This window comes from Barbatula barbatula, assembly GCF_947034865.1.
Source record: "Barbatula barbatula genome assembly, chromosome: 1".
Classification (NCBI taxonomy): domain Eukaryota; kingdom Metazoa; phylum Chordata; class Actinopteri; order Cypriniformes; family Nemacheilidae; genus Barbatula; species Barbatula barbatula.
This window is the reverse complement of record NC_136766.1, coordinates 10900739-10927250: the sequence shown is the minus strand read 5'-3', so window position 1 is coordinate 10927250 and position 26512 is coordinate 10900739. Positions and strand designations below refer to the sequence as shown.

General features: G+C 38.9%; 2 protein-coding genes across 2 annotated transcripts; one reads left to right on the top strand and one right to left on the bottom strand.

Annotated features, from left to right (window-relative positions):
* Nucleotides 1–9241: 9241 nt before the first annotated feature.
* On the bottom strand, nt 9242–10932 carry fjx1 (four-jointed box kinase 1). Its single transcript, XM_079471004.1, has one exon. It carries the CDS (start codon nt 10764–10766, stop codon nt 9597–9599), a length of 1170 nt encoding a protein of 389 aa, XP_079327130.1. The 5' UTR covers nt 10767–10932; the 3' UTR covers nt 9242–9596.
* An 8393-nt stretch (nt 10933–19325) lies between these two features.
* Nucleotides 19326–25267, top strand: pamr1a (peptidase domain containing associated with muscle regeneration 1a). Its single transcript, XM_079467105.1, has 11 exons — nt 19326–19686; nt 20670–20846; nt 21003–21128; nt 21242–21356; nt 21506–21723; nt 22561–22749; nt 22900–23091; nt 23162–23228; nt 23319–23548; nt 23796–24136; nt 24261–25267. Exons 1-11 carry the CDS (start codon nt 19554–19556, stop codon nt 24843–24845), a joined length of 2373 nt encoding a protein of 790 aa, XP_079323231.1. The 5' UTR covers nt 19326–19553; the 3' UTR covers nt 24846–25267.
* The last annotated feature ends 1245 nt before the right edge of the window (nt 25268–26512 follow it).

Here is a 26512-nt window from a genome sequence, read left to right as displayed (position 1 = left end):
CACTCGAGAGGGCTGACTTTTTCCCCTAAGGACGGCATGCCATAGATGCCATTAACACTAACCACTAACCATGCCAGAGGCTACAAGGTCAGCTGACCATTATATTGTTTTAGAATCAGTTCTATGGTGAAAATGAGGAGTAAATTAGGAACGTCAGATAATAAATATAATTGAGGTAGATTGAAACTGTAAAAGTTTTACTTGTGGACTCAATATCACCAGAAGCCACTTGCTACTTTTGAGTTCATTTTTAAGGTATATAACAATATAGGTTTCTCATATTTGTTACAGTTTTGAAGCAAACAGCATTTAAAACAAACTCAAACTCAATAAATTAATATTTGGCCATTTCAAAGGCATTCCATTGTTTGTAACCCCCCGAAGTAATAAAAGACTTCAGATGAATTAAATGGCAGACAGCGTGGATGGCGTGAAGCTCTCCTGAACATCACAGATGCCCTGGCACCTCATTTATTATCATCAGGACCAATGGGCCTTGCTGCATTGTGTGTTCAGCTCCAACTGAGCTGTTAGTGCACTTTGCCTAGCAACATGTATCCCTGCAGGCCATTCCAGTTCAATGCATGCCCTGGTCTATGACCTCCATCACAGAAACACACACACACGCACAGTGACACAGCATACAAATCTAGTTATTCACCCATGCACTATAAACATTATTCACTGCAGTTAAAAAAAAGCACACCACCGGTCTGAGACACTTGTAAAAACCAAGTGACAAATATTAAAGGGTGACTAATTTTTTATGAAAAATGTATATACTGTATGAGGTTTCGTAAGGAAGGCAGCAATGTGTAAGTGATGGCATTTTCAAAATGTGTGCATTTTCTATTATGTAAAAACAGTTAAAAAAATATCTGAACATATTTATAGCTTACAAAACGTTGTCACAGTTTCTTTTATGTAATATTTTAATATGAGAATAGTTAGAGATCAATTATAATCTAAAGTTTAAAGTAAAAAAAAACACTCAATCATTGTTATTAAAACAAACTTGACAAGAAAAAGAGAGCAAAAGAAAAATTATTACTCCCTCTCCTTCATTCACTCTCGCCTTTCTTCTTTCTGTATTCATCACAACTGCAATCACTTTATCTTTTGCGTTCACTCCACTAAATAATATTAGTTAATGAGAGGCGTCATGCTCTACAATACTGAATAATATAACCCCATCAACCCTGCTTTACCTCTGGTCCCTCAAGGCCAGTTCTTTTCACAGCGCTCGCTCTCTCCTAAAGGACAGCTGCAGCAGGACAAGACAACCATAGCAAATCCTGAAGAAAGCTTTATCAGAGCGGTCATGAAAGAGGCCAAACTAGATTTCCCTACCAGCCAATCATACAGCCTCTCTGTTTTTACCCACACACAAACACTGAATTACAAACAGTCCCGCTGATGTGAGTGTGTGCCACTATTCTGTTTGCTCCCCTCCCTGCACAGCGGGGTTCTTGTATTGGGATGCAGCGTAATTTGAGGTTGTGGCCCCTGCGGTCAGAGTGGCACATGCCCGCTCAGAAAAGGGCGTGAGGCTGGCGGAATCCCTGCATTCCGCACGGCTCGTTCTGAATGGCTGTCCACTTTAGCAACGGGGAACGAAAAAGGGGGAAATTGAAAAATCATCTCGTAGATTACTGATGGGTTCTCAAAATTGAGAAACATCAGCTTTACTTTGCATTATTTTATTTACATAGTTGAGGCTAATAAGTAGTGTGATGTAATGTTTTGACCATTGTATGCTTAAACCACAAAAGAAGGATATGCAGAAAAATAAAGCAGAGTGATGCATGCCAATATGAATGGCTGTATTGTTGCCTTGTTTGTGTCTAAAAATTCAATACTAATCGTGAATTTGATAGAGTACCAAAACAGCACCGACTCAAGTGGGACAGCAGCACAATAACATTCACACCGCTGTAAGAAAAGTACTTTTCATCTTAAGGCTGCTGAATTGTAAGACACTGTCAAAAGCAGCCTGAACTGAGACTCTTCAACATCAATGCATCACTTTTGTGGACATTTTCGATGCGGTAAAGGACAGCCACTCTGACTGTGAATGGACACCAGTTTATTGTTGTGGTATCAGCGCAATGGGGGGCAGGCCTTACCAACCCCTCTGAGAGCCTCACACAAGAGATGCTGCTGGTGACCAGAGAGAAGAGGGCTGGTGAGGGCGGGTCCAATGCCTCAGCCCAGACACTCCCTTTTTTCTCTGTTCCTCCCCAGTTACATTGTGCTGGGGGCCCAATAAGGACAAGACAAAAGCCGGCCGCGGGCCGGGTGGTTCGAATTCCATGCGAGTGGAGTGTGTGCTGCCCTGAATCTTTTTCTTGTTTTGGGCAGAGGGCGGCTGAGGACCGGGGGGGTGTCAGTGTGACGGATGGGTTGCGGGTTGCTGGCGCTTTTGTGGATGGCGGTGTGTGTCTGAATAGGGACGTGCAGCCTCTGTCTCTGTGAGTTTCTAGAGCCTGAGGCTGGGTGTGTGGCGGGTGTAAAGGGGGATTTGATTAAGGAATAGAGGGGCACAAAAAACTTTCAGGCTTTTGGATGGAAGCGAGAACACAATGAGTGAGACTGAGTGAGCACCGCTGCCTAATATTAGCGTGAGGCACCGCATTAACAGCCTGCTGTGATGGGAATATAAAGACACTAGTTTCAAACTAAAACTGAAATATGAATATCAAATAATATCAGTTCAACACAGGTAAAGTGGGACATATAGACAAAAAAAGATACTGAAGCATTAGGGGAAGTTTATTATGGGATGGCGTCAATAAATGTCAATAACAACTTTACCTGTATTTGCATCCGTCTAAGATGTTTCATCTATTTGCATCTGGTAAACCTAAAACCAAAAACAAGAACAAGATACAGTATAAAGATGTGCAGATGACAGAACAGTAGTAAACTTAAAATATCGCTGCTGTCCTTTTGAAACCGTGTATCACCATATTTCCTTATTTTTATTTTTCGGTAAATCATTTTTGTCACAGGGTTTTGCAAATACCTAACCATTAAAAAGTATTAAAATATGTTAACAACACAATAATTACTAGTTTGCAAAGTACTTCTTTTAGCTGAAAAACTGAGGTTCTGAGGTTTCGAAAGGAATGTGTCGGACGGTATAAGACTATGAATCCAAAGATGTTACAATCGGAATTATATATATTAAAAATATATCTAACTACGTCATCATTTAGCTAAAAACTTTTGTTTCTTTTTTAATAGAATTAAATGAATTCCCACCTATATTCTGGTCTCTTATTGGCTGATGCTTCTTCATTACGTCAAAGTTATGCATTTCAAAACCTCAAATTTGTAACTTTATCTTACAAATTGTCTAATGAAAAAAATAATATGCTGGCACAATTATATTTTGTTAGCAAAAATAATCTTAAATCATTCTTAAATATTTCAATTCATCCTAAACTTTTGAAAAGTGGTGTATATGCACTCATATACATAAATATGACTGTAAACTCAGTCAGCAGCACTATAGTTAAGTAACCACATACATTTTGAAAACTCAATATATGTCCATCTCAACATGTTACCATATATAACATTCTGCACCATTGAATGCATCGACAGACAGTAGAATGCGATAACATTCATCGGTCTGCATACGTAATAAAGCAATTCACAGATGAATAACATAAGCTCCCCAGTGCTTAATAAAAGAGTGCTTCTCTGGCCTTGTCCCTAGTGCAAAAGTCAATGGGAGAACACAACGGTATGCATACTAATAATGAACCCACATGCCTGGAGCTTGGGACTTTTTGTTCTGGGATCCCTAGTCACTGTTTGTGCCTCAGTGGATGTCTCTCTCTGAGGGCAGATGAAACCATCACAAGCCCGGTGGCTCTGCAGGGATGACAGTTACCAGAGCAGATCACCTCAGACTTCTGATAGTTTGATGGGCGGACGATTAGCATTTCCTGCTTGTAACCTTTTGTGTGGCAAAGAAGGGAAGGTATGTTTGCTGTTTTGCCAAGTGAAAGTGTGCCACTCACTTACTATTCCCCTGTGGGGGTCTTGACCAGCACAAAAAGTTCTGCTTAAGCTCACAGACGTTTGGAATGGAGCTGTTTGCTGATTTGATGCACAATAGATCTGATTGAGAGAACTGGGGAACTGATTTTTTAAAGATAATAAATAGATACAACTGAATAAATGACCTCCAGCAAGTCAGAGCATTCCACTGAGTAAAGTGCACAGATTTGCGAAGGAGTCAGGTGTGAATTAGAGAAATTCCAGAGAAAAATCTCCCAACATCACAACAAAGCTTGTTAGTGTGAGCAGCTATGAACTAAAAATGGAAATCATTTTATTCACCCTCATGTTGACGTCAACCAGTATTATTTTGGGAATACAGAAAGGATCAATATTTTCAGAATACCGTCTTGTATTTCACAGACGAAAGAAAATTTGGTGCAAAAATAAAGCACATCTTTTTAGCACATGCTCCACATATTGCAAATATATTAAAGTGTATCACTTCTGTGTCCCTTAGAGACTGCTGAAAGCCCTAAACAGGATGCCTCGAGCATGGTAGCTTGATGGGCAGATGATTAGCATTTCTTCCTTGTTCTCTTTTGTGAAGCAGTAAAGGAAAACTATGTTTGCTGTTTGCAATAGTGAAAATGTGGTCCATTCTGACTGTCCCTCAGTGGGGGGGTCTTACCCATTACAATAAGCTCTGACTGAGCATATAGACTGCGCTGGCCACTCTTGGCACACAGGGAAAACAAAATATTTGCATCACCTGGTGCTCTAAAGCAAATGCAGGAGGAAGTATCTGCAGTCCTGAGGGAATTACTGAGGCATTCCCTTGTTTAGAGATTCCTAAGAGCAAGGTGCAAGAGGAGGGGGATGAGGAGATAAAATAGGACTTGATAAAACATTCCACTGATCTTGACACATTAACCACTATAACTGTTTTTATTAGACCATACATCTGTTTTTGTTGTACCATATGTTTTTTATTGAAGCAGCCATGTGAGACCTATGACAGATTCTTTAAATACAATTTTAGAATGTTGTTTTGTCTTGTTTACTTTTTAGTAGAATGCCACATCAATGCAGGTCAGGGGCCCGTTCTACGTACGTCGCTTACTAAAACCAAGGTCAAATGAAACTGAATTTGTATAACTGATAAATCAAGATTGTTCTTTTATAAATAAATTCTATTTTTTAGTGGTTAATTGCAATGAGATTGTGTTTTCCCCCACACAATAAAGTGTTTTATACCCATTAGTGTTCACTGCATAGGATATTGAGGAAAGTGTCTGGTGGACGGTTTCTTAAATTGGATAAACTCAGTAGCAGTTGCAGGAGTCCACATCATCTGAAAGGCATACATCTGCGGAGTCTGCACAGAAAAGTGGTACAGAGATGAGGAAAATATGATTTTGTTGTGTGAATTATTGATTTCTCTTCACAAAAGGCACAAGGCTCATCCACAGTATTCATTTTTAAAGTCTTTAAAGGTTAATAGAATATAAGCAAAAAAGCCAAAACTTAAATTCATTGACGTAGACAACATAAAGAACAGAAACCTAAAACTGGAGATTTCGTTAAAAAAATATAGGAGATTTAGAAACAATTTCTAACATATCTTATTGCAGGTCAAAGATGACACTGATACCTGCCTATTATCCATGGTGATTAAAATAAAATGCATGTGTTGTTTTTATTTAAGAATAATAAAGAAATTTTATTCCAAAAGTAACATATCACAAAGCTCAATCTAAGTGTAGTGGTTTGGAGATCCTCATTAGGCTGCAGCTCCATCAAAGGTCTCATCTCTTTTTTGATGTGTTTAGTGTAGCACATGCAACAGTACAGGCCCTGTCAGGTTCATTCCTTAGACTTTTTATACACCGAAATCCTGAATTCCTATCAGTTGCCCAAAGGTAATTTCACAATCCTGTCCTAGAGCTGGAGTGTAACGGGTTTGGGTCAGGGAATGGTGTCTTCAAACACAGTCCTATCATAAATGTGACTGAAGATTGTTGACTAATGCAGATTCAGGTAATTTTGCTGCTGGTGATCCTGTAGGTGCAGGTTACACATCAGTCAACTTCCTTATCGATTTAATTCCATTTTGCTACTACTGAAATACCACAAATTTGCCAATGGCAGGACAGACTGCCTTATTTTATAAATTCCCTGCATCATATACATATGCACTCTGTGCTTTTATATATATTAAATATGTATATAAACAAATGAATATGGCAATTATCTCCTTCACAAGAACAAAAAAAATATTTTATTTATATAATCATTAATTCATTCATTTCTGTCCTCGCTGAAAACTTTTCACAGTAAATAAAAATGGTTCTAAATATATTATATTACAATAAAAATTGTTCTAAAAGCAAAACAGCAAAGTCTTCAACATTTATCAACACTCCATTATCAAAGAGCACCATCTGGTGGTTACATGTAGAACCCACACTAGCCCAAGCCTAATTGTCCTACATTATAAAGAGTGTTTTAATGCCTGCAATATTATATTTATATGTTTGTTTATATTGAGAATTTATTCAAACATATGCTGAGCACCGATGCAAACAAAAAGAACTATCATAAGAATGAGGCCATAACTGCACTTCTGAGAGAAAAGAGACGACTTTATATTTTCTGCAGCATAAGAATGTAACAGGAAGTTGTGTCTTGGGGCTGGTAAAGTTTAGTGGAAGAGTCATTTCTCTTCTGTACTGAGTGTGCTTTGAGATCAGTAAAGAGAAACACAGGGGAGGGAATGTGCTGTGCCATTCTTCCATTTATTTTCATGGCTATTCCGTTTTCCTCAGTGCGGTGGGAAAATAGGGCCTGGGGAGCGACAGGGAGAAATGCCAATTACTGCAGGCATGCTATGGAGTACTTTGGCTTTGCTTCTGTTCTTCCATAGCAACGTATATCAATTGAATGCGTATGTTTGTTAGAAAACAGTTTATCGACTGCATTTCACTCAATATCCTTGCTGTAATGCCTGTAAGAAGAGGAACATAGATACATTTGGCAATTTTACTGGAAAATGAAGAAATACAAAAATAACTTAATTAGACGTATAAAACTTAACTTCACTTAAAAATAATTTCACTGAACATGTCCAGGAGGGTTTTAAAAGCAAAACAATACTGGGACAAGGGCATCGTGCACGCCTCATTTTGGTGCCAACGACATTACTTACTATTACTATTTAGTAGCTGTTTATATAAAATGGAAAAAATGTGTTTACATTGAAAGTGAACACAGATTAAAATTCACACATAAAGGTGATTTTTTATATACTAAGCCAAATTTTAACTGTGCTCAGTGCTCTTTCATTGTATAAAAAAATTGCTGTTTCGACATGGGGAAAAGTAACAGGAGTTTCAAATGACATGATGGTGGGTAGTTACAGACAGATTGTTCTATCTAAAGTAATTGATCAGCAAAAGTTTTCCTCGATTGTACTGAGCAAATGTGCATTTTTGCCAAAGAGATTTTACTTATAGTAACAGATGAAAACCTAAAGACACAAAAATGTTGTAGCTACATTTAAAATCAACTTGGTTCAAAAATCTGAGTGAGCACGTCCACACTTCTGGAGCCAGAGTTGTGAAAAGTCTGAAAAAGAGGACCATTCAATTCTCCATCAAGTCCACACTTACGCCCACCTCGCCATTTTGCAACTCCCACGCCTGTTCTGATAGATGGTGCATGGTGATCTAACTGAAACGAACTCAACACTTCCACCAACTTGTCATTATTATAAATGGGGTCTATTTGGTTCCATCAGTGCTTGTAGGGCAAAGGAGTAGAAGACTTCTTGTGTGGATGCTGGGTAAATTATTTGTGTTCTACAGTGGGGGAAATGGGTTAATATTTTAACCATATGACAACCTCCCAACAGGGAATGGCTCTCATTTTTGTTGCAGTTTGGAAAAATGTCGCCTGAAAGCTGCGCCATACATCACTGTAACATAAAAAGCCAGTGCAGTAAGCACACTTCAATTGTTCATTTGAATATGAGAATAAGACCCTGTCTCAAAGGCCATTAATATCTAATCTTGCTTCAGAAGACAATATTTACAGCTCTAGCTTGCAGACCCGGATTCCAGGCATTGCTTTTTTAAGCTTCTGTTTAGCATTGGAATATATGTTAACAAAATGAGTACATTATTTTTCACAGACCCATGAGGGTAAACTAAAACATTTCTATGGTATAGTCAAATACAGCACCAAATCCGTATGTCCCATAAATCAACATTGTATTAGCAACACCAAGGACATAAGTTTGATTCCCAAGGTACAGCCTAATTAAATGCACAGCATGTTGCTTGCTAAATGCACAAATGTTATCATTTCAGAACAGAAGATTCCGTAACATATATTATAGGCAAACTGTAAAAGCAAACACATTGAAATGGCATTGACACAACGTGGTGCGACTGGTGAAAACTGATTGCTTGAACAGGTGGTTCATCTGATTTAAACATTCTCCCGTTCTTCACCTCTGACCTACGCTACTGAATTCAGTTTTATATTTTCCTTTGATATACGCTACGCTGTCTGACTCCAAGTCATGACGTATAAAGATACAAATTATCTGTTCTAAAAGTGTATGTAAAAGGTTCAGCTCTATGTTGGTGATCCTGATCCCTTAATAGCTTAAAGAGGTTGAGTTATGTTAATGCTGTAAATGCCTTTGAAACCGAACACTCCTCAACGCAGGCTGAAGGACAGAGGGTGTCTGGGGAAATGCAGGAAAGCACACTCCTAGCAGATAGCAATACTCTCTCTCATTTTAATTCACACAGAATCATCTTTTTTTCGCATGACTCAAAAGCAAGATATAACATTTTAAATGAGTATTTTTGGCACCGGGTCCTGCAGTTTCTTCTGAAATGGGTGCTATAATATATAGTGACAGCCCTTCCTGCCTACATCACATCAGATTTATGAGATGAATCTGGAACCAAATATAATTGGCAGATTTGATAATATAAATGACATTTTTAAAAAAGATTAGCATTTCCTGCAAACAAGTTAGAACTGGTTTCCATCTCTCTGCTCATATTGTTCTTACACAAATAAATGTGGTCAGCAATAGTCTATGTATGAATTACATACTGTAAGTACAGTATGAATCAGAGAATTCAGTTTTCAAATACTCTCCTTTTTGTTCTAATGCTTATTAGCAATAAATAAACATCACTGGCATATGATTGTAAATCATTATTTTATTATACACAGTTAGCAGCAGTCTTGTCCCTGTCCTAAACATATTCAACCACTGTTTGGATCTCACGGCTGTCACATACAGCAAAACTATGTATTTTGATCAACAGGGCAGACGTTTCAAATTGACAAAAGAATAAACATCTTAATCACATTCAATCATGTTTTACTATCGGGATAAGAACTTGGAAAAACTGAGGATTTTATTCAATTTAAGATTGTATGCTGTATCCAGCAGCCTATAAAAACACATACGACAACAGTTATACTGACAACAATCACAGGACCTACAATTATGAAAATATCCGCTCATTGACAAAAATACTAGCTTGCAAATGAGATATCTACGTGAGTTCGGTGCACTGCTGAATATGTTTGTAAACTACATCGATCCTGTTCTGCAATGTGAGGGCTTGCTCTTCTGACAGACACCCCAGCTCCCGTGCAAGCGGTTCCTTTGTGCGGTACAGTTCAAAGAGCAACTTTGCGGCGTTCCCGGAGCTCTTCATCTCAGCTATGCGCCAGGCTGTGCTTCTCCTAAATAAACACGACGAACTCAGCAGTAATTTGTGATAACGTTCCCACAGATCGAGGACCCTGTATCCGTGAATAAGCCCTGCCTCGTTATCGATGAAAACCAAATCTCCGTTCGTCGTTTTGAGAAGGTTATTGGTCGCCCTGTCCATTACGCGCGCGTCCCACTGGAGGCTGAAAATGTGACTTACAATTCGGTCGAAGTTGCCTGTTAAATAATCAAATACAATTAGATCGGTCCATTGCATTAGTTCTACAAGATTTGGTATTGTCATATTGGACACGGTCTCAGGGGATAGTTGTAGACTTCTTCCTTGCTGTTTTCGTAGAGGTAACGGAATAAACACTCCGGTTACGTTTGGTATGAACTTCGTGAGAGACACAATGGCATTTGGCGACCATTCTAATGCCTCGGTGTTTTGTCTAACGTCAGCCCACTGCTCACCGGCCATGTTCAGTTTGGAGAGAGCCAACGGCGGAAGATTGGAAATCCCAAGTAACGTCGCCAGATAATACGACAGAGTTTCGCCTAGAACTTGGTCCGGGTCGATGCCGTATCGCACACATGCTCTTGTGCCATCAGCGAACGTCGCCAGGCGGTTCGTGGGTCTGCCGCAACCCGTTTCCAGTAAAACTACACGAGCGTCCCGAACCTGCTCTCTCCAGTTCCTCTCGTGTTCCTCGTCGAAAACAGCCGTCGAATAAGTGTCCAGCCATGCACTCCAGAACACTCGCTGTTCAATAACGTTATACGGTTTTGTGTTTGTAGATGAAATGTTAAAACTTTTGTTATCGCGCAACCCTAGACTCACTGGCGCCTGCCTTTGCTCATTTGCAACCGAGAATAAAACTTCGGAAGACTGTTCGGTTGCTTGTTGCACATCTGTTGACCAAAAATCCAACTTTATATTTCCTATCCAGGTAAATATTCCGAGACACATGCACAGTGATGCGCACAATTTTACCTGGCCGGTTTTCATGATTTCAAAACGCGTTTTTGTCCACTTAGTTCACTGGCCATCGCTTTCCATTTGCCTCCTTCCACTTTAGTATTTTCTATCCTTTACATGTAATATAATCATAATGGATGCCGATGATCGTAACATACTCCTCTTCTGTACGACGTCTCGCCTCTCATCCTCAACACACACTGGGTTCACTTCACTACAGCTACAATTGAGTAGAAGCAAATCATGTGACCGAATCATGAGACTTGTCAAATGTCCTTTGTCATTTTCTTGGGGAATGGAGAGAACGGGGGATGTTGTAGCCTACAATATTTGCACCAACGTGTACAACTCTGCTTTGCGATTTATTAGGGTTTCGAGCCCGAAGGGCTGAAAACCTATTGTTTTTGTAAGGATTTTTATTCTTTATTATTATTCCGCCATAAAACGCGTAGCCCAGCCCAAACCGTAAGTCGTAGAAACTCGAGACTTTGTCGGATGGTAGTAGTCTTGCACGCTACTCAGATACTCGGAGCCAGCCAAATCAGCCCATAGGTGGCGCTATAGCGATAGCCAATGCGTTTGAGCTCAATGCTCATAAACCGGATGTCGCACAACAAAATGTTTGGTGTCATTGGAATCCTTGGCTCCAAACTTAAAAAATGGCTATCTCCGATTTCATTTCCGGTATGCAAATTTTTCCGCTAATTTGCATTTTATGAAAAAAAAAAAATGAACTAGTCCCTGGATTTTTGCCCGATCGGAACCAAACCGACGCTGATGAATTCTGTGGAGTGTGAATATGAATATTCATTGAAAAAAAGTTGAAATTTCGATTCAGGGTCGCTGGGGGGCATCAAAACGTTCGAACCGGAAGTAGCCTATTTCACTAAAATGACCATAACTCGTGAACCGTTTGAGCTATCTTCACCGGGCTTAGACCGTATGTGTAGACCCTCAGTCCGGGGTCACAATAAAAAAGACGCGGTGTTTGGCCACTAGGTGGCGCTATAATAGCAAAGAACTCGAAAAGGGCTATAACTACGCAACCGTTTGCCCGATCGACTTATTATTTGGTATGGTGTGTCTTTGTGTCATGCACCGTGACTGTATAAAAGGACTTTGGCGTTTCTCAAAAAACATGGCCGCCATCGCCCAATGAATTTTGAGCCCTCATTAGACAGGGTTAACGGGGGCCGATCGAAACGACACTCGCTGGGCTTGTTCGACTCGTGGTCCTGAAGGTCTGTAAGAAATATGAATTGATTCGGCCACTGGGGGCGAAAAAACGTTTTTGCAGTGCATAAACAATTGTGTATCACGTGACATTTGACATATACTCAAACTATTTACATCATATGATAGCTCTTCTCATTCTGAACAACTTTGCCTCTGGACACGCTTCTGTCAATTGAACGGTTCGTGAATTATCGCTGATGATGTCAAAAATCTACTTTCGCGAACTAGTCCCTGGTTTTTCAACCGATCGGGACCAAACCAATGCAGATGACTTCTCTGGAGTGTGAATGTAAATAATCATTGAAAAAAAGTTGAAATTTGTATTCATACACGGTAGGGGGGGGCAAAAACTGAACTGGGCGGAGCCTATCACATTAAAATGGCCATAAATCCAGAACGGATTAACACATCATCATGGGGCTTGGAACATATGTGTAGACCATCACTCCGAGGTCACCTACAAAAGAAGGTGCCGTTTTGACACTAGGTGGCGCTAGACCAGTAGAAATGGTTAAATTGACGCGTATTTCATTACTTAAACAATTGTGTATCATGTGACATTTGACATATACCCAAACTATTTACATCATATGATATCTCTTCTCATTCTGAACAACTTTGCCTCTAGAACCATTTATGTCGATCAAACGGTTCGTGAGTTATCGCTGATAATGTCAAAAACCTACTTTCACAAACTAGTCCCTGGTTTTTCAACCGATTGTAACCAAACCAATGCAGATGACTTCTGTGGAGTGTGAATGTATATAATCATTGAAAAGAAATTAAAATTTGTATTCGTACACTGTAGGGGGGGCCAAAACTGAACTGGGCGGAGCCTAAGACACTTAAACATACGTTGTTAGAGAAGGGTTTGAGATAGCTTCACGGGGCTTAAAACATATGTGTAAACCTTCGCTCTGAGCTCACATCAAAAGAAATCGCGGTGATTGGACACTAGGGGGCGCTATAACGGGAACAATGGCACTAAATACTGTAATTATGCAACGGTTATACATCTACAGGTTCTGATACGCTTTGAAAATAAACGTCTCGGCCCAGGAACTTCAGACTTCTTGAGTTAGAAAGCACCTTCGCCTCAATTTAAAAGCCAACAACAATGAAAATCGGATACTCATTAACGTATTGTCCAAATTATTTGACATGCTTGTAATAGAGGTGCATGTTTCTGTAAGCATGCATAGTTTCTATGAGTTGATACCTGTGATTTTTCTGTGCGTGTGTGTGTGTGTGTTGGACTTTGATCCTTCACGCGTGTGTTGAGGTGTGACCCCCTAACCTGTTCATGAATGCATGACTGCTTTTGACTGCCTTAAACCTCGAAACCCGCTTAAAGGCTGCTTGCAGCTTTAATTCTATCTATTTTCTGTGTACCCAAATGCTACATATTCAAAACGTGTAAACATCTATAACACATTCCCAAACTGTGCACAGTGATGTCAAGTACAAAGAGTGCTATTGTTGCAACAGTGGGTTAAAACAGTATGTGGGGTGGGTTGTAATAAATGCAAGTAAATTGAATGAATGATTTTAAAATTGTTCTTCCTTATTTGGAAAATGTTATTGTTAAGACCCCACTAACAATTTTTTGTGTTGGGCACAGTGTGCACAACACACTGAAACATGTCCTATACGTACAAATACATACATTTAAAGCAATATCTCTTAAGGGTATTCAAAACATCGCACACATCATTGCAAGAATTAAATGTAAAACGCTATCTGATTGATACATGACTCTTTCCAGTAATTCTTTTTACATTTTTAAGGTAAATGCATCAGTCTGGTGCGTTGTTGTGCTATAGTAGTTAAGGAGTCATTGTTTGCATAATAAACAGAATACAAAAGAAAAATGAAGCAAAATGGTTACCCTTTGTTAAACTACCTATAATACAGATTTATTATTCATTTCGAAATTCATTCCATTATGAAACTAAGTTATATAATGCAATAAATTGTAATATTTGATAAGTGTAAATTCTTTATGTATTATTTAAAATATTGTATACATTATTTTAACTAATATACTACTCTATTTATTTCCAAATCTATAATAAATGATTTAATATATTATTGATGGTTTATTTTGAAGAAAATATACTTTCTTTAAGAGTATTGTCAGTCGTGGCACACTGAAATTGAACTGTAACATAAAAGTTATTCACTTTAAATGATGCTAAACGATGCCAATTGCCAAGAGGTGTGTTTGACTGCGCAGACTAAACCAAATTATCGCAAGAGCCATTTGAAAGCATCTGGAGCAGTCTGTTCTCACAATAGTTTGTAACATACTGGGATTGGTCTGGGACACTTTTAAGTCAAAAATGCAGTTCATGGGTCCTGTTCTCTCACCCCTGTTTGGTCGTAGGGTCTAAACAAAAGTCGGTGACAAATGCTTTGCCTAAACGATGGCGCATACTAGCATAGAATGAGTCTGAAAGTCTTATTTCAGGGACGCGTGCGTTTCTGTTAGCCGAGCTCCCGACTGAGCACAGATGCTGATTACATCATTAGCCAGCGCTGTTGCTTCTGTCGGATTGATAAATGTTAAGCTCCTGTGCGTGATCAAAACGACGAAAATCTCCAAAAGAGGACATGGGTGCAGCTCATAACTGATACCGTTTCTTCCTATATAATCCTGCAACTGATGAGTAGATGTCTAACTCGTCATTCGGAGGTTGCGTGCAAAACTGACTTTTCAAAAATCTGAGGGTTGTATGGACACAAAACCAATGGAAGTCAAAAGCAAAAGAGTGAGTAAACAATGACATAATATTATTTTTACTACTATGCTAATGTGCTCCTAAAGATATTGAATTAAACACGTATTAATAGACTAATAATACAGATTACGCTACTACTACAAATTTTATTTAATCTCTAACTGCAGCTGCAACATTTACAACAGTGAGATATAAACACCAGTTGATACTAATATGACACATTTATTCATAAGAGGTATTTCTAATACGTAATACAATTTTGGCTGGAAAAAGGCTATAGTGTGGAACTGTATATGTACATGTATCATGAAATTAACTGTAGTATTGCGCGATCCAAACTAGCTTACCGTCATTCTGCTTTGACTGTTTATTGGACGGCAGACATTCAGCTGGTCAACTCATGTTCCCAAAATGTCTGGCATGGAACATGAAAAACTGCAGGTGTTGTGTCTATCCCCCCCCTGCAACCACTCTCTCACTCATCACTTTTACTTGTACACACTGATTTTTAAAGCGGATGTAACACACACAGATTTTGCCAATCTTATATTAATCTTGGCTACATATAGAGTAGTATTGCATACTTCGTATCTTCGAAGAGTCTTTAGTATGATCACAGATACAGCAGTACGACTATTTCCGAAAACAGATGACCTTCTGCACGCATGTAAGGGGGGAGATGAGGGCATAACTAAAGCATGTGTGCACCCATTGCCAACAAAACACAGACATATGACTCAGTCTGACTAGGTGCTCTAAATGTCCGGCATCTTTTAGCACTTGGACTGCTCCATCTATCAGTTTCAAACGATCTCCAAATCCAGCGTCATATCCACTGTTTAAATATCATTCCTCACCGAAATGCAGTGAACAAAGAAACACAGCTGAACTTCGTGAACACAGTGCTGTCCCTCTCTTTTTGGCGTGCTTTTTCAGGAAAATTGTCCAATAAGGGACTAAGAAAAGTCCTTTTTTGACGAGTTGACCATGTCAAGCAAAAGCTAGCATGTTTAACATTATAAAGTCAGAATGCATCAAACACTGTGGATCTTAACCTATAAGGTCCGCACCTGCTAGGAAGACCACCATATGTTCAGGACACTTGCAATGTGGTCTGTAAAACTAGGCTGTAAGTGTTGTGGAGCCAAGCTAGGGTAATGTTTCGTGCAGTGTTGTAATGATACCAGATTAGTTTATGAATTGGTAAATTCAGATAAATTTCCTTTATTAGAATGCTCTTATTTGTTCTTCAAAACCATGCACTGTACTGTATTCTAGGTATTCTATCTCTTTCTGTGCTTTCCTTTCTTCTGTAAAGCTGCTTTGAAACTATACACATCGTAATAAGCGCTATATAAATCAAATTGAATAGAATTGAATAATGTTAGGCTATTAAGGATGACAGGTGCACAACAATTATTTGTGCAGATACTGTCCAGTGTAGCAATTGCTATGCTACTACATAGCAATGGTAGAATAAGTAATGATTAGGCTCAGCAAGGTTGTACTGTATATATCAATAAATGAAGGGCAATGCAATGATCCCGAAACCCCGGTGAATCTCTAGATACCACTCCCCTTCAAAGTACCTTGAAGAATCTGCCGGCATGCAGTTCCCATGATGCCCATTGCAGAGAGAATAGACAAAGGTTCTAGTGACTCACTGTTCAAGGCAGCAGACAGGTCCAGGAGAATGAGGACGGCTGATCTAGAAGCAGCTGCCTAGATTCCGTGACGAAACTCTGAACATCCTCTGTGGACACGTTTGAAGCAAGACTGTTTGTCATCTAGGTTGTTCTGTAAAGTACAAAACCCTGATTTATAAATTGCTATCATGAAAATGGCACATCACATTAAGCCAATATTACAATACTGTAGCTCATCCCGACCGTGTTGCTTTACTGTGTTGACTTCACATATATTGAGCAAAGTCATGATTAGGGATTCTCAAAATACTTATTTTGGAACCATTCAAATGCATGGGTAAACTTTGGACGAAAAAGAGAACAACACACTCTTCGAAATGTATTCTAATGAAGATTTTGACTTTGTTAATGCAATTAAGAACAGTGCCACAGGCACTCTAGTAAATGAACAAGACACACTCTTGTGACTAAATACTCTGCACAAAGTGGGTGCCAAAGTAATGAGGCATCAGTTACCATCATATACCTCCACTCCACATTTGAAAAACATGTTTTAGAGAACGTGGTCCAGAATGGCCATGAATATTTTAAGGATAAGCCGTTTCCCTTCAGACTGCCCTCAAGCACAAGATGCTAACTAGAACACACCATCATCAGCAGTGCTGGTGCTATTCATCAGTAGCTGACTAACTCACAAATAACCAGAGGCAAGTTTAGGGTTTCAATCTGTTATTACAGTCCCCTGCTGTCATATATGTAATAATGTATTTCAGTGTCATTTACACCATGATTGATGGGGAACTGTAGATACTGTTAACAAAACTAAGGTTGTAATAATGAATCATTAGATTATTTCTATATAGTTGCACTATATATCTAGTACAGGCAAAATTTCTTCATGTACAAATGCTTAAAATATTAATTTTTTTTGTTGATTAAACAAATTACTACTACTATACAAATATTCAATTCAATTCAATTTTTATTTATATAGCGCTTTTCACAATTTGCATTGTTCCAAAGCAGCTGTACAGGGGGAAAACGAGAAACCCAAGAAAGGGTAAAACACACTACATGGTGTGTTATATAATAAATCCAATTATTCTAGTAAATAATATCTAATGTCAGCATCTCCTGGTGGTTTATTAAGCATATTTGCTTTAAGTGAATGCTTGGCTGAAAAGATGTGTCTTTAATCTAGATTTAAATTGGGCGAGTGTGTCTGATCCTCAAATAGTGTCAGGAAGGCTATTCCAGAGTTTAGGTGCTACGTATGAGAAAGCTCGGCCCCCTTTGGTGGATTTAGATATTCTAGGTATTATCAAAAGAATATTTATTTAAATATTCTTAAATAAATAATAGCACATACACATGGATGTAAGCACACAGTTAAAGGAACAGTTTACCCCCCCCAAAAATGTCATAATTTACCATTTACGACCTGTGTAACATCTGCCAAACACAAAGAAAGATATTTGGAAGAATGTTTGTAACCAAACAGTTCTGGGGCACTATAGACTTACGTAGTAGGGAAAAACTACTATGGTAGTTAATAATGCCCCAGAACTGTTTAGTTTCCCACATTCTTTAAAATATCTTTTGTGTTTAACAGAAAAAAGATTTGTATACAGTTTTGGAACACATTAAGAGTGAGTAAATGATGACAGAATTAAAAATTTTTGGTGAACCTTCCCTTTAACATTGGGGGGGATATTTAATCAATTCCCTCTGTGTTTATGGCCCTGTACTCTTGTTACTAGTCTACAGCACTGATTCTCAAACCGGGGGCCCCAAGATGGAAAAAGGAAATACAGAAATCTATTACATTTTATGCAATCAAACAACAAAACAATAACTTAATGGATGTTCCAGCATTGTATAACTGAATATGCTTTTGGTTTAATTACAATTTTAAGTTGAAGATTATAAGTCTTTCTAATTGGGGGCTGCAAAATGATGCTCCCTACACAAAGGGTACCTTACAACGTAAAAGTTTGAGAACCACTGGTCTACAGTATCACTGTTTCTAGGACTGAAACATTGATACACTGACTGAATAATTACTGATTGAAATAAAACCGTCAAACATCTGCAGACAATCACCAATAATACTTACAAGATATAGATGTGTGCACTGACTTTGGAAAATGCTAAAATATTAGAGGTTTTTCTATGGAAACCTTTGTTGGGTGGAAACAACTAGTAACCAAACTGAAAAACAGACAGAGATTTTTTTGGTATGAGATCTGGTTGTGGAAAATTATCATTATGGAAACCTCTTCTACAGAGTTGATAAAGCAAATGAGTCACTTATTCTTTACCAGCTGGTTTTTAAAAGCCTGTTTTTCTACTTCATAAATCATTTGTGTCATGTGTCTTTTGACGCATTTGTTAATCATCAACAGTCAAAAATTCAGGGCTGTTCTTTATTCAGAATGTGTGTATTTGGGAAACTCTGTCTCCATGGCAATGCAAAACAAATGAGGAAAATTCTTTCCTCTTTCTCTGTACTGCACGACCATTCCAACAAACTAGAGAACACATACACACAAGTCTTTCTTTGCCTTCAAACCAAAATACTAAAGGACTTCACATATGAGATTTTAAAGTTGTCAGCATGAAAGAAACAGGAGAGGTGGATAGAGATACAATGGAGGGGTTAGGAAGAATTCCCTTAAAAACAACTAAAAATGAAAGAATGTCAAAATGTGACAATTCAATTTTTTGTCTAATCGTGATCTTGCATTATATATGTACAAAGACTATATAAGACTCGGAATGCTTCAGAGTTCACTTTCTGTTTCAGACAGCTGCAACAACTTGCTTTGTTTACAGATCAGAATAGACAAAAATATTTTGAAGTAACTTAGTAACTGTGTCTAACAAATAGAAAAAACTACATGGTGGCAGAATGGGCTAAAGGTTTCCCCTTGCAATGTTCTTACAACACGCCAACATTTTTGAGCAGTGCAGTGCAGACTGTAAATTAGACAGTGAATAGAAGACAGAAAATAGTGTAGGGAGAGAGAAACTGTGTGTGTGTGTGAGAGAGAGAGAGAGAGAGAGAGAGAGAGAGAGAGAGAGAGAGGGGGGGAGAGAAAGAGAAGGGGGAACGAGAGAGAGAGTAGGGGGTTCTAATCACTGGCCTCATGTTGCATTAGCTCATTTGACACAACAGAAGTGTTGGCAGAAGAATGCTATTTCCCACAGGCCAGCTGGCTGTGAACACAGGGATATGGATGTCTCCTAAGCATGGATACTGCTCTTGTTTGCTCCCTATCCTTTATCTTCTTCAGCTCTTCAGCACCGGGGCATCTTGGCCAAATGGTAAGAATTTTGCAAGAACTGGAAAATTTCCTTTGAAGATTAATGACTGTTTCTCAGACACAAACACTATGTTATAGTGATGTACCGTGTAATTTAAATGCCGCAGCAACTGGAAAAAGGGTTTATGTGACAGTTTGTTTTAAAAGCTCTCAATATTATTTTGCAGGTTACGCTCATTTTTTACACTAGTGAAGCTTTGGTGCTTTGAAAACACAATGCACTGCCTTACATATGTGTTCTTTAATACGTTTTAAACTAATTCTTACTTTTCAAAAACTTTGAATCTGAGTAATTATCTTGGGTATTAGGTAATGTTACAATACAGTACATTATTTGATTAGCATTAGCTAAACATGAGCTTAAAATGCCCAAACAGCTCTTTCTACATACCTTCATTCACACAAATGAGAAAAACAGACGTCAGATACTGTTGGGTACTGCTAGAAAATGAATATACAAGAATTCAAACTGAAAGACTGAGAGTCAAAGACAGAAAAACTGAATCAGTGGGGTAGTTATAACTATGTGATTGTTGATGATTTACCAACATCACATATTTCCTATCTATATAATTTTTCACAGCAAAACTTTAAATGTTAGAAGAAGTTGCCAGGCTACAACTATTAGTTTAGTAAACAGATCTATGATAAAAATCATGACTAGAACCTGTCACGACATGGCCGAATGTGAATGTGGCTGTCTAAACAGCATCTATACAATTACAGATTATTTTCTTCTGGCACAACATTCCCTCACATTCCATCACATCAGGGTTTGCTGACTGGTTGTAAAAAATAAAGATTTTTCCATAACTGAACCAAAGTATAATTTGGTGAATTATTCTTCCCGTGACATTCTCAACAAATCTTGCACAAAGAACACCACCTTTGAAGAAAGCACCATTCAGTTTACATTTGTCACAACACGAATTCGAAAAAGGCATGAAAGAGCCACGAAGTTGAGTTTCACTCCACTTGATGTAGTTTTTAGGCCACAGGAGGATAAGTGCCCAGGCCCAAAGTGGAACGCCATGTGCCGTACCTGCTGCGAGTATGAGCAAATTTCATGTAAGTGCCCATCTCAGGGAACAAAAGTGGGTTACGCTGTACCATGCTGTCGAAACGCTCTAGATGAGTGTGACCCCTGCATCCTACACCAAGGTGAGTAGGAGCTCAACTAAATAAATGTAATACTACAGACCTTTCGATTATACACAAAAGAGCATGTGTGCTTCAGCTCAACGTGTATGCTTTTCGCCTCAAGTTTTTATGCTTTCCACATGCAGCTTTCATAAACGTATTTCTGTATTCACTAAGGTTGCAGCATTTTTGACAACTGCAAGAGGTGCAATAACGGCACCTGGCAGGCCAAGGATGATTTCTATATCAGAGGCAGGTACTGCACAGCCTGTCGCCGAGGGTGGTCGGGCGGAGACTGTCTCAGTGAGTCTTACAGTCCTTTCTAGAATCCCGAAAAGTACATAAAAAACTTTGACTGCTTTTGCTACTCACAAATATATAAGTGCATTTAGATGTATTTTCTGTGCCAACTGTAGCATGTGGACAAGTTATACATAGACCGCATGGCCATGTGATATTAGAGAGTTATCCAATTAATGCCAAGTGTGAATGGACGCTACAAGTTGGCCATGGAGCAAGAGTTGAACTCAGGTAAATGTTACTATGTTACCTAACTATATCTAGTTTTAGAAACTGCATTTTGAAAAAAAACTTGAATCGCTCTTTAAATCCAACACAAACCGTATATTGCTTTTATATGTAATATGTTTCTGGTGTTCTCAACATAAACATGTTTTCAGATTTTCGATGATTAGCATGGAATCTGACCATAGCTGTCGCTATGACTACGTGGAGGTGCGAGATGGAGACAATCCAAAATCACCTGTAATCGGCAGATACTGCGGGGAAGATAGCCCTCCTCCGGTCAAAAGCTCTGGAAACTCACTTCATATTCGTTTTATGTCAGACGGCTACAATAACTATGATGGGTTTTTCGCAACATTTCAGGAGGTTTCAGGTACAACAACTACTGATAGAAAGTTTTTCATGAGTTGAAAGCCGAGAATATTAATTAGGAGGCGTAACGTTTACGCAATGAAATGAAAGATAACCGCTTACCACAGTTCACCGTTGCAGCAACCGGTTTGTAACGGCTTGTGCTTTTCGTTAAAGTTGTAGCGGTCGAAATTTGTAAACACTAAACAGCAAACTGTTTCGCGATGTGAAAGATCCGACAGGAGGATGACATCAAAGTACCGCGGGAGCGATTCAAAAAACCTTTAAAGTTTGCTTTCTCGCGGTACTTTGATGTCATTCGCTTGTTGGATCCTGCGACGCCGCATCAAGGCTATATTTGACTGCGGCGCCGCAGACGTCAAATTAACGTAAAGTGTGTCCGGTACTGCGCAGAGTTTTGGGCCTATGACGTCAAGCTACCACGAGAACGGTTCGATAGCCGACTGATTCGCAGGTTTTAAATCGCTCTCGCGGTACTTTGATGTCGCAGGCCAATTGGTCTGTGCAACGCTGCATGAAGTCGAAAGCTGAAATTTCCTGTTACATTTGCAGTAAAAAAAATCAGATTTTACATGCATAGTGCGTAGTGACCGTTTATATCCGTTTGTTTATAAATCGTTCTTTTTATAGATATTGCAAATAACTTTGTAATCCTGAAGCATGCATTTCCTGTTCCTAATAGAGGTTATATTAAAGTTGTTTTTAGAAACTTTTTGGACCTTCCCTTGTTCCCTTAAGTGGTATTTAGGCTATTTTAAACACTTAAACCTCAGCAAAAATGTCATGGTTTAATTAATGCTTACATAATGTATCAAAATATGTCACTGTTTTTCACAAGGCCAAGCACCACCTCTGTGTGCAACCCCTAAAAAACCTGCTCACGGAGATCTCTTTCTACGGTATAAAGAAAATATTGTCACCTCAGTGCAGTATCTTTGCAATAAACCCTACAAGCTCAAGGGATCATCACAGCGGACATGCTTACCCATTGGCACATGGAGTGGAACTGCTCCTGTATGCATAAAAGGTAGATTGATGTTGCTTATAATACCGAGCAGGTGTGCATGTATGCCTGAAAGTAATGTTTTGTTTAATTACTTCTATTCTGTTTTGCTAGTAAAGAGGTCTTTTAATCACATTTATTCTATGGCCATTTACAACTCTGGTTTAATTACAGAACTGAACATAAAAGACTGTCCCACCTCACCACAACTCAACAATGGATATTTCACAGAGGTTGCAGACTCCAATGGCAGAATCAAACATGTTGAACATTATTGCAACAATACCTATATTCTCAGTGGGGATTCGAAGAGAACATGCCACATAAATGGGACCTGGAGTGGCAGTCAGCCCCTTTGTGTCAGAGGTACCAGACCTACATCTTAAAAAATATTCCAGTAAATGCAGTATGAAATCCTCCCTGTTCTGTTTTACAGCCTGTAAAGAACCTAACATTTCAAAACTTGTGCGACAGAAGATTGTAAAATACCAACCTCCTTCCAGGTAGACATTTTAAAATATTTTGTGGCAGTCTTTTAATTATTATGCTGGTTATATATGATTTAGAACCTCATGTATCCCTTTTTATTGCAGGAAAAGCCCAGTCCACAAGCTGTACTCTGCATCAGCACAGGCAGTGACTGAAGCAGGCTTGCAGGAGAAAGAGTTTAGTGTTGTTGTAGACCTCCCTCCGACCTTCCACCATGTGTATACTAGTATAGAATATGAGTGTGTCTCAGTGCTTTACAAGCACTCTGGTAATGCCCGTCGCACATGTCTGAAGTCTGGCAAGTGGAGTGGTCGTCATTTTTCTTGTTCACCAGGTGGGGGCAGCACATTTACATCAAGTGAAACATATTCTCCTACTTATTCGTATATTTTATAGATGCAGTGACAGATGTTGGTTGGTCAAATTTAATTCCTCTTATTATGCAATAATTAATAGCACTAAATTGGTTTTTTATGATACAAAGTTGTGCATTTATACCAAAGCTGGTACTCTGTAAAGAAATGTAAATAAATAAGAAAATCTGTGAAAAATCTGATAACTCATTCCCACGTTTTTTTCAGTTTGCGGGAAATTATCGTCATCCAGTCGCAAAAATTTAACAGAGGTTCACTGGCCATGGCATGCTGCCATATATACTCATCTTCATAACGTACGTCATCTTCTGGGAAGGACCAAACGACGGGGCGATACATTTGCAACCGAAGAGGATGAAGAGCAGGTGAAGGAAGACCACAGATGGCAGCACATCTGTAGTGGAGCTCTGGTGAACCAGCACTGGGTCGTGGTGGCTGCCCATTGTGTGGCGGAGCCTGGACGGACCGAACCTCTCAGAGCAGATGATCTAAATGTGGTGATGGGAAAATATGGCCTCAGAGACCGTAAGACACTACAGCACATTCAGGTAAGAGCTTTCGCACCACACTCCCATCCTCACAGAAATCCAAATCACAGTCTTGAACAAGCATTACTAATAAAATAACTAGTATTAATTCTAGTAATTTATCATCTGTACTGTTTCCACACAGATTTCTCAGATCTTGATCCATCCACACTATGATCCACACATCTTAGACTCCGACCTGGCTTTACTGAAGCTGGTGGACAAAGCTCGAGTCAGTGAACACGTGTCCCCAGTTTGTCTCCCACATCTGCAGGGTGGAGAGGTCACTGCTAAGCAGGCCTTCCTCACTGGCTGGCCCATAGCAGGCCATAGCGGGTCAACAGCGAACGCAGACTCGGATATAGCTAGGACCGGACTGATAGAATTGACCGATGTGGTCAAATGCGAGAAACTGTACAGCAAACACGGGGTCACAGTCAGCATAACTGATAACATGCTATGTGGACGGCAACATCCGCTCAGCTGGTCCATGGTCTGCCCTTCAGAAACTGGAGGAATCATGATTGCACCCTCTGCATATACACAGCCTAACATAGGCCTGCCGTCTTTATACCCCCGCAGGGCAGGGGAAACCGATTCCCATCACAACTGGGAACTGCTGGGGCTGGTGAGCTTCGGGTATGATATACAAGGATGTAATCAAAGTTTGTTTACCGTCTACACACGAGTAGCCAACTTTAAGACCTGGATTGAGAAGAACGTTACCTAAAGTGACATTTTATATCATTGCTTCAGATCACGGAGAATGGAGATGATTATGATACTCTTTATATTTTGTTGCTTTTTAATTGTTTTGACAGGTCTGATTAATTATGAAGCCATATGAGGTGACATATCAGAATTAAACAAATCAATAATATAAAATGTGGAACCTGATATTTCACAAGTTTACGCCCTTGCATGTGAGGATATGTTTGTGCAGGGTCAAATGCAGAGGCTGCGTTCCTATTGAATTCAGTCACAGGGTTTACGGGCTTTAGCTTGCCTTCGGCCTCTTTTCTTGTCTTAATTTCACATCCCAGTGCTCATATTTTTTGCACAATAAATGTTTTAGTCTTTAGTGCAGCCTTATCAACCACAACTGGGATTATTTGTTATTTCATATGCATTTAATTAAAAACAAGTTTAAGGAACGTGGTATTCAGTGTTTTTATTAAAAAAGATTTTAGCTTTCAAACCACCTGGAGCAACATCAGCAACCAACTGTAAAGTACAAAAATATGTGCTGTAAATATATGAAATGTAAAAGTGTAGGTTTTTTTGTGTTCTCTTGTTAACAGAACAGCTGCTGTATAGCAAAAATATGAAAATATAACAGTTTATTTTAGAGGACAGAAGTCCTACTGAAGATTCTAATTTAATAAGGTTTTGAAGTAGCGACATGCAAAAGCAATAGAGCAAACACATGATTATATAATTGGGCTTTGGCCTTATTGTTACCAATATATAGTCCCTTGTGATGACTTCCCTTTGTGACAAGTAGCTGCAGGCTATCATATTTGTATTGTTTGATCTTATACATTGAAATAATAATCCTTTGTACTTGTTTTAAATTGTGCACATAGAAATGTCAATGTAGAAAAACGTTTGTGCACAGTGTTCAAGTGATGGATGGTGATGCCAGGAATCTCCTCTGAAACTGGAGTCGTGCTGTTTCCAATCTTTTTGTGCAACAGAAAATAGAGGGTGTAGAGGTTTGCTAATCTGATACTACTTGTGACCTGCAGGGTAGGATACTGACCTCGTGTGCACGTGGCTGCTTGTAGGCCTATGTGTGTGCTGTTTGCTAATGTTATGAAGTGTATTTACAGAATGCGTTTGATGTCAATAGTGAAAGGAGGTTATAAAATCGTTGAGCAGGTCTAGGCAAAGCTGCTTGCTTAAACCTGTCTGTTTATGCAACTGTTTTTCTGGAGATATTCTGAGGAACAATGAAAATATATTGTATAGTGTTGCCTTACCTAACAAATTAGACTTGAAAAGTTCTTTCTGTGCACCTGTATTCTGTACAACGACATTTGAATCATAAAGGTGAGTCAGTAATTTGCATTATAATTTAAATGGCTTTCCTTTGAAAGTAGCGCATGCAGCAGGCTGCTTGAGCGTGATATCAATTTTGTACACAGTTAATTTATAAAAAGCATTTTTGTAAAAAGAAGTGTTGTGAGTGTCTTCACTGAGTTTTGATTAACATTGATTTAACGCTGATTCAAGCATCACATGTTAAACTATTGCAGTGCAACTCTGTGGGAGGTAAAGGGAGTGGCTTCACCTAAATCCCAAAACAATACAGGGTTGTGTAGGGTGCAGGACACAGAAATGAATAATTGACAGTAAATAAATTGAAACATATTGAGAACATTTATTAAATAGAAA